The following is a 17,205-nucleotide window of genomic DNA, read 5'->3' on the forward strand; positions in this document are numbered from 1 at the left end:
TATTTATGGCCCTTACAACGCATGGCAATTGCGTACTACGTATACCCAAGAAAAAAGATCTGGCAAGCGATCACAAAGCAATTACTACCTAAGAACCGGCCCCTCAGATTTTGCACAATCTTCCCATTGCTCGCAAGAAAAGTAAATCACGATAGTAGATTCATTTCCATCCTTATATATATGGACCATGCCCCCAACGCAGCAAAACCATCTCACAGCACTGCCTACTGCTCACTTCGTCGACATCATTCACACCCACGATGGATAAGAACACGGCCCAGGTCCGCGCGGTCACGCTTCTCCTCCTCATCATATGCCTCCTAGCTACCCAGGCGCGATGTAATAATCCCTCTTGATCCCGCTTCGTTGATCATGGCGCTGCTTATAGTTACTCAATTACTTACTATCTGTTGCCACATATGCAGGCCGGACCATGGACGATGGCGGCGAGAAGATCAGTTTGCCCTACGGGCTGTGCGTCCACGATAAGACGTCGTTTGCCTGCAAGGGCGAGCGCTGCTACTGCTGTCGCGTGGCCGTGGAAGTTTGCTATTTGTCGATGGACGAGTGCATGAAGGAGTGCGTCAAGAAAATGGGGCCGCCGCCGGCGGCCGGGGGCGGTGGTGGCAACGCCTCTCCGATAGCTTAGCTACCTTGTTCTTCAAGACAAAATGTATAATCCACCGAGGATGGATGTTTTTGAAATAAGATACGAGTATCGACCACTGGTTTCCTACTTCTCTTGCGAGCGGCGTCATAAGCTTCTGCACAATCTCTTTTTTTTTACGGGGGTGCTTCTGCACAATCTTTGATCGCCTCTAGATCAGAACCTACTGCTTCGCCGCCGGCTTCCTCGTGTTGCTCGGTCACCAGACGTACCTTACTATCAGGAACTAGAACCAAACGACGAGAGTAAGTCATAGTTTAAAAAGCCAAACTGGTAATATCTAATTCATATACATGATTAAAAAATGTGTTGTGCTGCCGCACGGAGCCGGATCGGCGAGGGAGAGGCGGGGTCGCCTCGCCACAGTGCTGAGCAAGGGTGGTTACGGAGGGGGCGGTGGTGCCCGATGGGTTTGTCTCTATGGACAAAATTGAGAGAGAGCTCCCAATCGGCCAAAACCCTACCGAAAGAGGTTTTTTTTTCCTTTACTGACTCTACACTCAGCTTGTACGTACAAAAACTAATTGATTGAGGGGCTTTCCTAAAATCAACATCAAACCATCTGGTTTTATGTGAACCACGGCTTTTCCAAAAACTGGCCGGTTCGCCATGTTTTTTCCGGTTTGACTGCTCAAACGGCCCACCAGGCTTAAAAAACCGTTCAGATCGCTGGTTTCGGTTTTTTCCGGTCCGGTTTTCAACATTATGGAGTAAGTGTGGCTTCGCCCTGGTAAGGTGAGCGAGCCGCCGGTTGGACCGGACGGTGACGAGCCGAACCGGACCAAGCACCTCATGGTCTGGAACTCTGGATTTCGTGGACTGGATGTTGGAATTCGTCCATGGAACAATCGCATCAAAATGACGAACACACGCACACAAAAAAATTTGGGCAAGTGCACATGTTGTATCCTTCTTTTTCTCTTTGTTCTCTTCTAATTTTTATACACGATTACAATCTCGTAGCATCGTGTTTATCTATACACGTCTTAGACCGCAGACCTAGACTTACTCGAATTGCGTGTAAGACTGTCCTTTTAGCGTTTTGGAGACAAAAAAATTGACCAAACTAGATAGGCGTGCATGCGTCCCCGCAAAAAAAAAGATAGGCGTGCATGCTTTATGGGAGGGAAGTTTCAGCACCTCTGCTTCCCGCCCTTGCGGCTGTGCCAATGCTAGCCTCGCTGCCACCGCACCGTCCCACATTCATCCCACCACCCGCGCAACACCATGGAGCCGCCAAAGCCATCCACCATCAATCCTGAGGTCGTGCCGCCGGAATCGGCCCAGGACTGCCTTCCGTGTAGGCCTCCGCCTCTGCCTACCGCGTCCACGAGGGAAATCACGGCAGTGGCGCCTCAGGCCATCAGGACGCTGCTAGTCAAGAGTTGCTCGACCACGCGCCATCGGCTGGTCAAGAGCCGCTTGACGGCGAGGCCATGGCGGCAGCCAAGCCGGACGCAATTGTCCCGCGTGTCTGCACTGACCGTCGCGCGGATGCTGTCATGCCCCTCATCCTACGCATCCTCACGGCAGGCTAGGTCGTTTGGCTCTCCTACGCATCCCCAATTGTAGTATATATTTGCTATTTTCCTGGTGGGCTCCACATCTGGCTTGAAACGATTTTTATGGCACTTGTTTTGTCAAAACCCGCTCCGTACTGTAAAAATAGTTTTTGGGTATACTTTTTTTTGCAGAATAGTTTTTGGGTATACTTTAAAGATTAAAATACACAATGGACATAAAACTATTAAGTGAGAGGTTGTGCTATATGGTGCCATGTGTGGGTGCGTCGGTGTTGTGCCTGCGATGTCTGTGTGTTCGCAGGTGCCATGCGTGTTGTACACCAGTGTCATGCATTTTGTGCATGTGTTTGTGCTGGTGCTATGCCGGCGTGCGTGCACCGGTGCCAAGCGTGTTGTGCTCTTGCGCAGTGACAGAGCCCGGGAAATCAAATGATGGGGCCCAAATGTTGTGAAACCTTGTTATAGAGGGCCAATCCATCAAAATAGTACACAATTGTAACAACAACAAAATCATTGTTTACATTAGTGTTAGGCTTAAATCAGTGACATTAGGGGGCAGGGTGCCAGGGCCCTGCAGGTCCTCTGTCTCCCCCACTGCTTGTGCGTGTGCCGGTGTCATGTGTGTTGTGCTCGAGGAATTGGCAGGGGATGAGCGGTGAGCCGATGGCCAGTGGCTATGCAGGATAATGGGGGAGGAAAACCTGGGTAAAACCTTCACTATGTGAAATCCGATACCTAGATCTTCCACGTGTGCATTGCCTCCATAGAAATCCCCAAATCATGTCTATTGCCATGAAACCTTGCGACGGAACTCATTTGGACTCCAGATGACATCCATAATAAGTAGCTAAAGTTCAATTAGATTATATGAAGACAAACTCTAATTAGCTAGGTGGATGAAAAATACAACTACACATTGTAAATATAATTTTGAATAACTAAATAAAACGTAATCGATAATTTTATTTTAATATAAGCACTACACAAAATCGGTAGTATCTATTTTTGGAAAACCCTTTATATATATACTAATGAATATGAAGTTTATAAGTAGCTCAGTTTGTAATAAATTATAAGAAAAAATAGTATTTTGACTTAGAAATGAAATTTTGACTAAAACTAAAAATCAGAAAATTAAAGTGAAATACGATTAGTAAATTTATTTTCATTAATAACGTCTGGATCAAATGTCAACATGAGTCTGTAGCTTAGATTGAGAAGGACCAACAAAAGTTTATGAATACGGTGTATATGGCATGCTTGGCATCATGGAAGAAGAATTGATGGACGAATGCCAGTATCCTATGGTAAATGCATACAGTACAAACGAAATAACAAGGTCGTGATTGCAGTTAGAGGCAAAAGCCATGCTTTGTCAAACATGCAATAAATCATTTAGCTGTGCTAAAAACGTAACTTGAGTATGATGGGGAGTTTAGGAAATTTGATGACTACACATCTAGGAATACATTGCTCTAGATGGACAAGAAAATGCAGGAACATAGAGCAAGGCAAAATATGTGGTAGCATCCCAACATATCCAATTCTGAGAGCATCTCCAACAGGCGCCGAACGCGCCGCGCGCTAAAAACTGCTTTGCCGCGCGCTGGCTCCAGCAGCCGCGCTAAAAAGCAGCGCGCGCAGCTCCAACAGTGCGCAAAAATGCAGCGCGCGCGACTCTCGCACAAACAACATATGCATTCCAAAACAGAAGCAAAAAGATCAAACACAACCAAAAATAAATCAAAATGAATAGTTCAATTTCATTATTACAACTCAAACAAACAGTTTATCGTTCAATACAACAAATAGTAAACACAACAAATAGTTCAACAATACAATATCGAACGCACAAATCATGATGCTCTTTGTCGTCCATTCCATGCCCACCACTCCTCAGTGAGATCCTTCTGAAGATCATTATGCGCTGCGGGACGTTGAATGGCATGATAGGAGGCAACAAAACAGGCCACCCTTTCAGCCCTCCGTCGCACTCGCACGGGATGTCCCAAGAGCTCATACTGAGAGTAGTCTACATCTTGGCCACGCTCATTCTCGATGATCATGTTATGCATGATCACACAAGCGTGCATGATGTACCAAAGCATTTTTTGATCCCAAATTCTAGCCGGTCCTCTCACAATAGCAAATTGGGCTTGCAAAATCCCAAAAGCTCTCTCCACATCTTTCCTAGCCGCCGCCTGAGCATTGTGGAAATCAAGATTTTTCTTACCTTCTGGCTTTTTCAACGGTTTGACAAAGGTTTGCCACTTTGGATAGATGCCATCCGCTAGATAATAGCCATAGTTGTATGTACGGCCATTTGCTACAAACTGCACCGGTGGCAACTCACCATTTGCAATCTTATTCATCAGTGGTGACCGGTTGACAACATTGATGTCATTCAAAGATCCAGGCATTCCAAAGAATGCATGCCAAATCCAAGTCTCTTGATCGGCCACCGCTTCAAGGATTATAGTGGAACCCTTTTTTTGGCCGTGGAATTGCCCATGCCATGCCTTTGGACAATTCTTCCAACTCCAACGCATGCAATCTATTGAACCAAGCATGCTAGGAAAGCCGCGAGCTTTGTTCATTGCCAATAGCCTTGCGGCGTCTTCAGCATTGGGAGATCTCAAATACTCCTCGCCAAACACTTGCACAATTCCGACTGCGAAGCGCTTGACACACATGATGGCTTGGCTCTCACCCATAGCCAAGTGATCATCAACTAGATCAGCCGGTATACCGTATGCCAACATACGGAAAGCGGCTGTCACCTTCTGAAAGGTGCTATGCCCGAGCTCTCCGGCGGCATTCCTCCTTTGCTGAAAAAAGCGGTCATGGCTCGCTAGTTTCTCTGCAATGCGCCTGAACAACTCGGTGCTCATCCTAAACCGGCGACGAAAATACGACTCGGGGTATGTGGGATTCTCCGCAAAATAATGCCTGATCAATCTGTTGTGGGCATCGATCCTATCCCTCCAAATTTTCTGCCGAACCACCGTGCTTCGGTTTTTTATTGATAAGTAAAGCTAGGATCATTGCAAGATCCTCCTCCTCTTCCATATCAAATTCTTCTTCGGAAGAATCATACGACGAATTCATCTACAATGTTCAATACTATGCTATAAAAACTACAATCAACATGCACGAAATTCATGGCTTTTGAACAATACATACCTTCTAGGCGTTTTGTCGAACACCTTGCGGGCGCCGAGCGCGCGGGCGCTGTTCGTCGAAGGACGGACGCGCGCGAGGGGCGGTGGGACTAGATGTGGGGGGGGCGGAGAAGCCGCCGTGGGACGGGGATAGGCCGGGGAAGCGCCGGAACGGTCGCCGGGTGGCGCGGTAGGCGGCGGCGGCGCGGCTGGATGGGGGTGGGAGTTGCGAGCGAGCACGCGAGAGTCCAGCGCGCGGGAGCGGTCGCAGCAAATAAGCCGCGCGCTGAACTACATATGCCGCGCGCGCTGTTTTTGCGCGCCCGCTGGAGCAACTATACCGGTTGCGTGCGCGCTAAAACGGGCAATTTTGCGGCGCGGCGCTAGTTTGGCGCGGCTGTTGGAGATGCTCTGAGGATGGGCAAAATATGTGGTAGCATCCCGAATATCCAATTCTGCACCCGATGAACAGTAAATATGTGGTACTATTTTTTATTTTGAGAATCGAGAAAAATGTACTGTGATATACAAATTATTTATCAAGAGTAAACAATAAATGTTTTCTGGATTTGTTTTCTTCATACTGTTATTTTATACAAATATATTTTATATAAAAATAATTGATAAATTGGGTACTTGAGTCGTATAAAAATCCTAAATTATATTTAGCCGCGCAAATGAGCGTGGCACCTCGCTAGTTTTAATTATTATATGCAATAAGTTCATATCTCCCTACTCCTTCTCCCAGTTTCTACCCTCCCATTTTGATTTTTCCCCTCAACGTATGTTTTTTCACTACCTTTTTATGTTCAAAAATGCCACAAGTACCATTTCATTGGAAAACTCATGTTTTCTGGGGTAAGTCGATATATGTTTATTCAGTCCATAATTAAAAACCATTTTTATGGTAATAAATGACAGGCAAATCACGATTATTGGAGACAAAATATTTGATGCAGATTCATTCCGTAGCTAAAATGTATCTTTTCACAACAAAATGGCAGGCAAATCACGATTATTGGAAACAAAATATTTGATCCCCCTACGACGCACGGCAATTGTCATGATTTTAGGCGTATATAAGTGTCATGATTTTAGTTCAAACCAAAAAAATCCTGCAGTTAGCTAATAAGGCCAAATATTCGGGGCAATTAATAAAATACCCAAATACATAGAGTATGTGAAATGATAGCGTCGCATAAAATTCGCCCGCTGATTACGTCCATCGGCCATATACTTCCATCGATCCATCCTTATATATACGCCCAATATCACTCACACCGCCGGATGTGGAGCTAAAACATCTCACAACACGCATCCGCCCAGCTGCCTAGCGCTGCATCGATCACGTCGTCATCGTCATCAGACGAGCGATGGCCCCCGTCCGCGCGGCCACGCTGCTTCTCATCCTATGCCTCCTCCTCGCTACCGAGGCGCGAGGTAATACTCCCTGCTGATTGATTCCATTCCTCTGTATATTTGCGGATTCTCATCTCGTTTTGCTTTGTTGATCACGCACGCATGGCGCTAGATATCAGTTATTCAATCACTATCTGTTTCTACGTATGCAGGCCGGACCATCGACGACGACGGCGAGAAGATCAATTTGCCCAACGGGCTGTGCGTGCACGATGAGACGTCGACTGCCTGCAGGGGCGACAAGCCCTACTGCTACTGCTGTCGCGTGGGTTGGGAGTTGTGCTACCGGTCGATGGACGTGTGCAAGACGGAGTGCGTCAAGAAATTGGCCGCGCCGCCGTCGGCCGGGGGCGGCGGCGGCAGCACCCCTCCGCTAGCTTAGCGACCTTGTTCGTTCTCTAAAGAGATGTACGTAGTATAGTCCACGAACCGATGTGACATTTTGAAATAAGAAACTAGTATCACCGGTGTTGCTAGGAGCAGCGTCATAAGCTTTTTGCACAACCTTTTCTCGCCTTGAGATCAGAACCTCCTGCTGCATGCTTCGCTGCCGGCCGGCTTTCTCGTGGCGGCGTTTTGCTCGATCAAAAGACGTAGTCAATCAGATCAAATGAACGAGCGGTCTAGCCGTGGCCGTGGCATCGTCCCGTCGCGCACTTGTTTTGTGGGCACCTCTACCCAACGTCCCAACCACAGCCTTTCCTTGAGCGGCGCGCTCGTGGGCTGGCCTGGTGGCTAATACCGCTGCTTCGTTCGTTAGTTTATTGTGTTCATTTTTTTCATACTAGTAAGCACGCACGTGCGATTGCCGGAAATGCAGGAATAATGCGAGCTTCGGGACTTAAACCCTGGTGGGATAGGGATACCACTGTCTCTCTAACCATCCAAGCACGCCTTGACTAATATTATATCATATGTGAAAATGCACATGTATGTAAAAGCATAATCTGATAGTAGTGAAAAATATTTAAAATGAAATTGTTGTATAGAAAATTTTCATTTGCCACCCCAAAAAGCTATTGCATTCCTGTTTCAAATTATTACTACCCTTCTTATTCTATGAATCTTGAATAACATGTTCAAGTACACAGTTACACTAATATTTAATCTTTCTGTCCAACTTTTCATAATCTTCTTTCTATTTTGATGCTGTCATCGCCGCTGAGTGCCACATCTGTATGGAGTAGAGGAACAACCGCTCTGACTTGTGGTGTCCATGGCGATCTTCTCCAAGTGGAAGGCCAACCAGAATGGCACTCCCAACAGAAGTTTGGTTGCTTGGCGGACATACCAGAACTTAGAAGTAGGTTTCTAACTCACCTACAAGTTTGGCTAGCATTTCAAGGAATACTGCAATGTACGCATTAAATTAAATAAATGACCTAGTAGTATTCTAAATAAATGACCTGCTACTATTCTAAATAAAATGACATGGCACTATTGTCCAAGAAGTAAAACAGAAATTTTAGCATATCATCATGTATCAAGATGAAAAGTGAATTATGAAGACAAAAATCGGTCTCTGCTTGATGAGCTTGGGTAGGTAGTTGCATGTTGCATATTCAATCCCAGCTATCATATGGATAACCACATACCAGCAAGAGAAAGAGAAAGTGACAGAACAACAGTAGTTGCCCTTAAACAACGACATTCTCTTCCAACACAACCACGTACAGAGGTCTTAAAGTACACCTACCATGTGATTGTCCCTTAATCTCCCATTTCAGACTTACAAGAGCCGTCAGGATGTCGGAAAGATCATTCCATACTCACCTTCCGAATAAAATGAACTTTTGTTTAAGTTCCAATTGCACCCAAAAAACTTGCATTATTGGTACTTTTTTTTAGAGAATGAGGTTAAACCCCGGGCTTCTACATCAATCGATGCATGCGGCTATTTTTATTAATTATTCCACAAAGGACTGACAAAAATATACATCAATCCACCTGAAGCCACCACTCACACCTACATACTCGATAATGTGGAGTGCTCTCACTCCCCGTATCTAAAACCAGTGTCGTCGCCGATCCATCCACATAACGTATCGGGACCAACGTCTGGTGCAGCCTTACCTAAAGCGCACACCACATGCACATGTTTTAGGAGCCGCCATCATCATCGGACCACTATCCATCTTCAGGAGAGAGATCCGCATCATCCTTGCCAATCCGGACATCTGTTGACGCAACCGCAGCGCCCAACAGCGCCACCGCCCTGCGCTCGTCTGTCCAGATGTGAAGACTCTGGAAGATCAGTCTTGCGTAGCACCTGCCAACCAGGCATGATTCAGCTTAGCACCTGTCGCGGCCAGGCATGACTTGACAGCTTCACCGAAGCTCCGTGCGAGAGGAAGCCGCTCCACCTCCTACCTCTGTCTTCCAGCGCTACTCCACAAACGATGCTCCCAAGAGAGAAACGGCACCGTAGTACCGCCATCGTCCGATCTGGAAGACCAGATCCTAGGATTTCCCCCAAAGCAGCACGAGTGGTTCGACAATAGTTACACGACGATGCCTTCATCAAGGTAACGTCGCAAAACGACGCCATCACCGGCCAACGGCTCGGTTTTCACCAGCAACTATGTCTCCCCGACTCGTAGCCGGGACTAGATGACGAATCTCGAGATCCGACCACCCAGCCGTGGGCCGACCACCTCTGGCGGAAGAGATGACCACCACCGTCGGCTGCACCGGCTAGAACAGATCTGACTGGAGGTGCCGCCGACGCTACCACCAGACCCTCCACGCCGCCGTCGCCGATCCAAAGGCAGATGGCGCGCTGCCGCCGCCGACCGAACAGGGCTTGCCGCCGCGCCCGCGATCGGCGCCACCTCCGACGCTGCCGCGCCGCTGCCGTCGTGCCCGCGGCCTGCGCTGCCTCCGATGCTGCCGCGCCGCAGATGGGATCGGGTGTGCCTCCATACGAATCGGGGCTCCGCACAACCCCATAGACGTGGGAGAGAGGTGATGTCCTTCGCCACCGCCGTCGACCCCCGGGCTTAGACCGGCAGTGTCCCCCGGCGGCGGCGGAGGAAAGGGAGGAGGGAGTGCAGGCTGGCGGCGCCTAGGTTTTTGGGCGCCGCCCGAGTCGCCCTAGCGGAAGGCGACGCGGTGGTACCGCAACAAGTCATTACTCCTAAGAACATTATTGGTACTTATATGCCTAATGAGTTGATGACTTTGAACCGAACGGAAAAAAGCATAACAAGAAAAGCCAACAAACAACATGTCAGGTGGATAGACAGGCATTGAAGAAGAGAATCATTTTTACCGGATAGTATGATAAGATAACATAAAGCCCTAGAGCATCACAATAATACCTTCAAATGGGATATGAAATATTGGTCGATACTAAAAGATAAAGTTGTATAGAGGAACAACAGCCAAACATGTTAAACATAAGATAAGTTCGCCTGTCAGTTTATCTTTCAGAACATATCATGGTTCATATTGTTACCAAAATTCCATGAACAAGCATCAGTGTGTACCTGGTATAGCTGAACTGGCAATGGTAGAAGGTGTTAGACTTAATTATGTGTCCTGTCATGTGAACTGACCCAGGCATATGAGGGATCAGTGGTAGGCTCTAGAATATGCAATGGAGTTTTATAGAAGGTCTTTCCATCTCCTCAATCTGTAACGCTTGATGTAAGCTGTTATATAAATCAACACGAAGGCGTCCCTGCCAGGACAGGCAACACGCTTCAATCTCTCGCTCCCAAATCTTCAATATGGTATTGGAGCCCTCTCTTCCATAGACCACATCAAGCTCCTTCCATGGCGTCCTCCTCTATCTTCAATCCTATCATCATCAACCAACAAATCTCGGAGAAAATCACAAGAGAGAACTGTGTGTTGTGGAAAGCACAAGTTCTACCTCCAATCTGAGGGGCGATGCTCGCTGGGTATCTCGATGGATCAACACAAGCGTGTGGAAAAATGATCCAGACAACGACGGACAACGGCACAATGGAGGCTGTTAATCCGGAGTGTGTCCGGTGGATAGGTCAGGACCAAGCCGTTCTGGGTTTCTTGCTCAGTTCCCTGGCAAAGGAAATACTGACGCAAGTAGTGTCAATTCCAACCGCAGCTGAATGTTGGGCGACGCTTGAACAAATGTTCTCGTCGCAATCCAGTGAGCGGGTTATCAACATCCGCATGACCATGGCAAATATGCAGAAGGGGAGCATGACGGCGGCTGAGTATTTCTCCAAGATGAAAGCTCTCGCCGACAAACTCGCCTCCGACGGCAAGAGAATTGATGACGATGATCAGGTGTCTCATTTGTTGGCTGGGCTTCACCTGGAATATAACCCTCTGGTGGCTTCGGTGCTGGGGAGATCAGCAAGAGATCCGGTCTCCCTCAATGATTTGTACGCCCAACTACTCAGTTTTGACACCCGTATGGAGATCCTTCAAGGAGGTCGCAGCTCTGTACTGCAAGCTAACTCTGCTACTCTCTCTGGACGTGGCGGACCAAGCCAGCATGGCCGAGGAGGAGGACGTGGTGGCCGCGGTCCAAACCGTGGAGGTCGTGGTGGCCCAAGGCAAGGTCAAGGTGAAGGCCGTGGAAACCAAGACGGGTCATCTAAGCAGATGTGCCAAGTCTGTTTCAAATTCAGATACCAGACGGCACTTGACTGTTGGCATCGTTTTGATCCAGACTACGTTCCTGATCATGGACGTCAAGCAAATTCCATGATGACCTCTTACGGCGTTGATACTAATTGGTACATTGACTCTGGTGCTACTAACCACATCACCAGAGAACTCGACAAATTAACTGTCAGAGACCGGTACCACGGCCATGACAAGGTTCACACCGCAAATGGTGCAGGTATGGAAATGAGTCACATCGATAGCACTATTATTCATACCCCAAATAACAAACTCCATCTCAAAAATGTTTTGCATGTTCCAAAGACAACAAAAACTCTCGCCACTGCTCAAAAACATGGTATCGATAACAATGCTTTTGTTAAAATTCATCCAAATTTCTTTGTCATCAAGGATCAGGTCATGAGGAAGGCTCTTCTTCAAGGCAGATGTGAAGGTGGTCTTTATCCACTCAAGTCATCCTCTCCAATGTCAATAAATCAAGCCTACGGTGCCATCAAATCATCATCCACGAGGTGGCACTATCGCCTAGGGCATCCGTCTTTGAACATAGTTCATAAAATTATTAGCAATAATGAACTTCCTTGCTCTCAAGAGTCGAGCATTGAGTCGGTTTGTGATGCTTATCAACAAGCAAAAAGTCATCGGTTGCCCGATCTACACAACTCTTCATCAGCGGCGGTTGTTGTTCTAGTGCGCTGATCCTATGAGATTGGGGCTTTAGCATGAAGACTTCCTGACTGTCTACTACCGCAAGTTTTGCCCGGCTCCGGCAAGGGAGGCGCGACGACCGCGGCACGCCTTCCGCTCGCTTCAGTGCTCGTAATTGTCGTTAGGTGGTCTACAGACCTGCATGTAATTTTTATTATTTCTGGTGTTCGTTCTAATGCCATTATTCAAAATGAATGGATCCGAAGTTTTCTCACGAAAAAAACTAAAATATTTTTTGGCAACATAAAAGCGTAGGTAAATCATGAAAAAAATTGCGGGAAGTAAATCACGATTATTGCAGACAAAACATTTGCCCTGTAGTGCGGGGAAAAAAATCTGGCTAACCACTGTACTGCAACGAGTAGCTAATACGGGTATATTCAGAGCAACCAAATGGCCATATTTATGTTGGAATGATAGCGTTGATACAGGTGTAAAAGCACGGCTGATTCCATCGATCATAACACTTAATTTCCATCCTTATACTGAAGAAGATCATGCCTCCATGGAGCATAACATCACATCTCACACTAGTTTTGAATACACCAAGCTACCTAGTGTTCTTGCATCACATGCACGATGGTCAAGCAGACGGCCCCCGTCCGTGTGGTCACACTTCTTCTCATCATATGCCTACTCGCTGCGGAGGCACGAGGTAATACCGTAATAATCCCTACTACTGATTCCTCGTTCTTGTTTGGTGTTAATCCTGGCACTAATTTTCTCAATTACTATCTGTTGCCACATACATATGCAGGCCAGATCATCGATGGCGGCGACGAGAAGATTAGTTTGCCCAACGGGCTGTGCGTCCACGATGAGGGGTCGACTTCCTGCAGTGGCGACAAGCCGTACTGCTACTGCTGTCTCCTTGGTTATTATTGCTACGAGACCATGGACGCGTGCAAGGAAGAGTGCCTTAAGAAACTGTCTCGGTCGCCGTCTTCGGCCCAGAGCGGCGATGGCAACGCCTTCCCTATAGCTTAGCTACCTTGTTCGAAGAAATGTATGAGCCACGAACGATGCCATATTTTGAAATAAGAAACAAGTACTGTCGGTCACCAGTTTTCCTACGAGCAAGGTCATAAACTTTTTGCACAATGCTCTCTTTGATTGCCTCGAGATCAGAACCTACGCGTGCTTCGTCACCCGGGTTCTCGTGTTGGTGTTGCTCGGTCACCAAACAAACTTTTTGTCGGAAATAGGAGCAAACGATCAGACGAAGGAGCGCAGTAGCGGTCGCATCGTCGGCTTCGTCGCCGTCGGGGGAGGTGACTCCATAGTCTGCAAGGATGATGTTGTCATTCATCAGCTGCCTCGAGTCGGAGATGAGGCGCTGGTTCACTGGCGGGAGTGCCTTTCCTGTTGTAGATCCTCCACTTGATGCCCCGGACGGTCGTGCTGCCGCCGCCCTCGATTTCCAGCGCCAAATATGTATTTTCAAGCTCCAACTCGCAGCGTATGCATTTACCTTACTATGGATTTACTGTGGTTTTCAAGCTCCAACTTGCAGCATACAATCAAAGGAAGAAGACGGTTAGTTGTATTGGTTGAAATTTCATTATTTTTTTATGGTTGTTTGGTGTCTTGTTATCTTTTTCATTGTAGTATGTTTTGCTTGAAAATTATCAGATATAAGATTCCCTTTCGTGTCTTTTCTAAAATAAACTTAGAATCATTTTGATTCCTTTAAAACTTAATATGTTGTTCTTAAAAAAGGAGAAAATCACCCTAAAATAGGATATAATCTAACCCAAAGGATTTTGAGGATATAATTCTATCGCAGTAACTGTGAAAATGTCCCTTCCGGGATAAACTACTATTATGCGGCTTCATATCTCTCCTACTCCGCGTTCGTCCACCCCTACGTTCTACCCTCTGTTTTGATTTTGCCCCAACCACATCTGGTTTTTTCACTACTGGTTTTTCTTAAAAAAAATATCTCAACCACCACACACTTTATTTCTTTTTTACAAAACCACACGTTTTATTGGCAAATCATATTTTCGTTGGTAATTCAATAGGTGCTGATTTAGTTGGCGACTAAAATCGGTTTTTTTGGCAACATAAAAGGGCAGGTAAATCACGACTATTGCAGACAAAACATTTGCACCATGTAGTGCTGATTCGGAGCAACTAAATCGATTATGTTGGAATTATAGCGTTGATACAGGTGTTGATTTTAATATATTTTTCCCACAAAAAAAAAAGAGAAGAAGATCATGCCTACGTGGAGCAAAAACAATCTGGATTATTGCAGTTGCCATGAACCACGTTGTCCATGGCAGGTAAATCAGGATTATTGCAGACAAAATATTTGCGGCCCTTATACAACCCCCAAAATATCTGGCAAGCGATCATATATAGCAATCAATTAATACCCAAATGTATGTTGGAGGCTTCATTTCCATCGTTATATACGTGCACAAGATCATGCCCCCGATGCATCAAAAACATTTCACAACAAGCGTCCGCCTACTGCTGTGTCGGTCACCTCATCGACATCATTCATACGCACCATGGACAAGCACACGGCCACGCTTCTCCTCGTTATATGCCTCCTCGCTGTGGAGGCCCGAGGTAATACGCCCTGCTGATTCCTCCCTATACTTGCCATTGCTGCCATTCTTGTTTCGTTTGTTCATCATGGCACTGAATTTCGACTACTCAATTGCTATCTGTTGCCACATACATACGCAGGCCGGATCATCGATGGCGGCGACGAGAAGATTAGTTTGCCCAACGGGCTGTGCGTCCACGAACGAGGCTCCACTGCCTGCGGTGGCGACAAGCCGTACTGCTACTGCTGTCTCCTTGGTTATTATTGCTACGTGTCGATGGACGAGTGCAAGGAAGAGTGCCTTAAGAAACTGTCTCGGTCGCCGCCGTCGGCCCGGAGCGGCGATGGCAACGCCTCCCCTATAGCTTAGCTACCTTGTTCGAAGAAATGTATGATCCACGAACGATGCCATATTTTGAAATAAGAAACAAGTACTATAAATCACCGGTTTTCTTACGAGCATCATCATAAATTTTTTGCACAATCTTTGATTGCCTCGAGATCAGAACCTACATGTGCTTCGTCGCCCGCGTTCTTGTGTTGCTCGGTCACCAAACAAACCTTTTCCAGAAGAAAAAAGTCCATTTTACTACCCTGAATAAAGTGGGTGGTTCACTTTAACCCCTGCTCTATTTTCCGGCTTCTTTTACCCCCCCCCCCCCCAAACAAACCCAAACCGGACAAAACACCCCTCAGGCTGGTTTTTATCCACCCGCTGCTGATGTGGCACTAGTCAACGGTGGTTTTGACCTGGGTAGACCCACTTGTCAGGTTTCTCTCTCTCTCTCTCTGCTCCTGCCCCTTCTTCTTCCTCGCGCTGCTGCCGCCGTCGTGGGAGCACTTCTCCAGGCTGCAGCAGCCCGCTCCCCGTCCTCCTCCTCCTCCTCGTCATGCTGCTGTTGCTGCGTACCATGACCACGACGACTCTCTCTCCTTGCTCTAAATGCCATGGCCAGCGCTCCGTTCTGCAGATCGGCGATGCTGAGAACCACCGTGGCCACCTGAGACCACCGTCACCGTCGGCCTCCAGCGCCCTCGACTTGGATCCCGCCGCCCTACCACAGATCCTCGTCCGTCGTCGCCGCTCGTCACCCAGCACTCGTCCCCGTCGGGCACCGGCTTCGGATCCGGCGAGGACCATGTTGTTGGAACCAGTCTTTCAGGTAGTAGTGCATGCACTAACGTGCGTGCTGTTGTTGCGCCAACAGCCCACTATCTGCATGCTAGCTTCTAGGAGTGGTTAGCCTGTGCATAGCTGTGTTAGTTAGTCTAGCCATGTGCGTGGAGGGTTCCCCCCGCTCCGCCGCCGCCGCCAGCCCCCTCCCCCCACCCTCCCACGCCTCCGGCCGCGCGCGCCGCGCCGCGCCCCGCCTCCCTCCTCCCTCCCGGCCCGCCCCCCGCGTCGCCTCCCCGAGCGAGGCGACCGGGGGCCCATCTCCCCGCCCTCCAGCGCCTCCCCCTCCCGTTCCCCTCCTCCCGCCGCCGCCGGCCTGCGCCACCGGGCCCTGCCCGCATGGTGTTGGCGGCGGCGGCGGCCGTCCCTTCCCCGCGCACGGTGCCACGGCTCGGGTGGTGGCGTCCCGCGGCGGTGCTCCTCGGTCAACGGTGATTCCGGCAGCGGCGGCTGCTCCTGGCGGCGCAGCTCCGGGTGGCCTAGAGGCGGCGGCGCAGCCCCTTGGCGGCGCGGTGGATGGTGGCGGCGCCCTCCCGGCCCATATCTGGGCCCTTTTGGGCCCCATCTGGGTCTGGGCGGGCCTGACTCGGTCTCGCCTGCGGCGGCTCCGGCGGGGGCGGTGGTGGTGCGGCTCGTGCGGGGGGTGGTGGAGACGGCGGCACGTCTACTGCAGCTCGGCGACGGGTGCTTCACGAGCCCCTTTTGGGCTCGGCCGGGCCTCGAGGGCCTGGTACGCTCCCCTTGCCGCGTCCGGTCGGTGACCGCCGATGGCGGTGGAGGTTGTCTCCTCCGGCATGACTGCCCTCGCTGTCGTTCCTCGTTCCCGGCTGCTCCCTCTCGTCCTCGTCGGTCTCGCTTCGATGACCACGGTGAGGCGGCGCCATCGTTCCTTCCTGAAGGGCGTCGGGTCTCCCCCTTCCCCACGCCCCTCCGCGTACCGGGGGAAACCCTAGGACCTGTCCGGGCAGCAGCGCCGTCGTCGTCGTGTTCCTTCCTGAAGGTGCTGCTTGGTATGTGGAGGTTCGAGGTGCCTGGAGCGAGGTGGTACATCTCCGGTGGGCGCAACGGTTTTGGGTTATCATCGTTTTCGTCGATCCGACGCTGTGGAAATTTTTTTCTCTCTTCTTTCTCTTTTGTTTATTTTGGGCATGCTTGTGTTGTTTGCCCCAGCATTGGACTCTTTGTTGTATCGGGCGGTTGCTATATCAATATAGCGGGGCGAAAGCCTTTTTTGTTAGCCATGTGCGTGTGTTATCTGTGTATAAGTGTACACCCAGAGGATAATGCAATCGTGAGTTCTTCCTCACATTTCTTTCCTTCACATGCAGTCACCGCCGTGCAAGCTCCTCTGCCTCGCCGCCAGCGCCGAGGCC

General features: G+C 48.9%; 1 protein-coding gene and 1 non-coding gene across 2 annotated transcripts; both read left to right on the forward strand.

Annotated features, from left to right (window-relative positions):
• The first annotated feature begins 223 nt into the window (after positions 1 to 223).
• Positions 224 to 736, forward strand: LOC120967285 (uncharacterized). The gene is made up of 2 exons (XM_040393897.2): positions 224 to 339; positions 426 to 736. The coding sequence occupies exons 1-2, from the start codon at positions 261 to 263 to the stop codon at positions 647 to 649; spliced, it is 303 nt and encodes a 100-aa protein (XP_040249831.1). The 5' UTR covers positions 224 to 260; the 3' UTR covers positions 650 to 736.
• Positions 737 to 11,024: 10,288 nt separating this feature from the next.
• On the forward strand, positions 11,025 to 11,169 carry LOC120967626 (small nucleolar RNA Z247). The gene has a single exon (XR_005761352.1). It is a non-coding gene; the product is annotated as a small nucleolar RNA Z247 (small nucleolar RNA).
• The last annotated feature ends 6,036 nt before the right edge of the window (positions 11,170 to 17,205 follow it).

The sequence above is a fragment of the Aegilops tauschii genome, chromosome 6 (assembly GCF_002575655.3).
Source record: "Aegilops tauschii subsp. strangulata cultivar AL8/78 chromosome 6, Aet v6.0, whole genome shotgun sequence".
NCBI lineage: Eukaryota > Viridiplantae > Streptophyta > Magnoliopsida > Poales > Poaceae > Aegilops > Aegilops tauschii.

Coding starts and splice junctions, on each gene's coding strand:
- LOC120967285 (XM_040393897.2), top strand. CDS start 261: ATGGATAAGAACACGGCCCAGGTCCGCGCGGTCACGCTTCTCCTCCTC. Junction 340..425: donor CCTAGCTACCCAGGCGCGAT/GTAATAATCCCT, acceptor CCACATATGCAG/GCCGGACCATGGACGATGGC.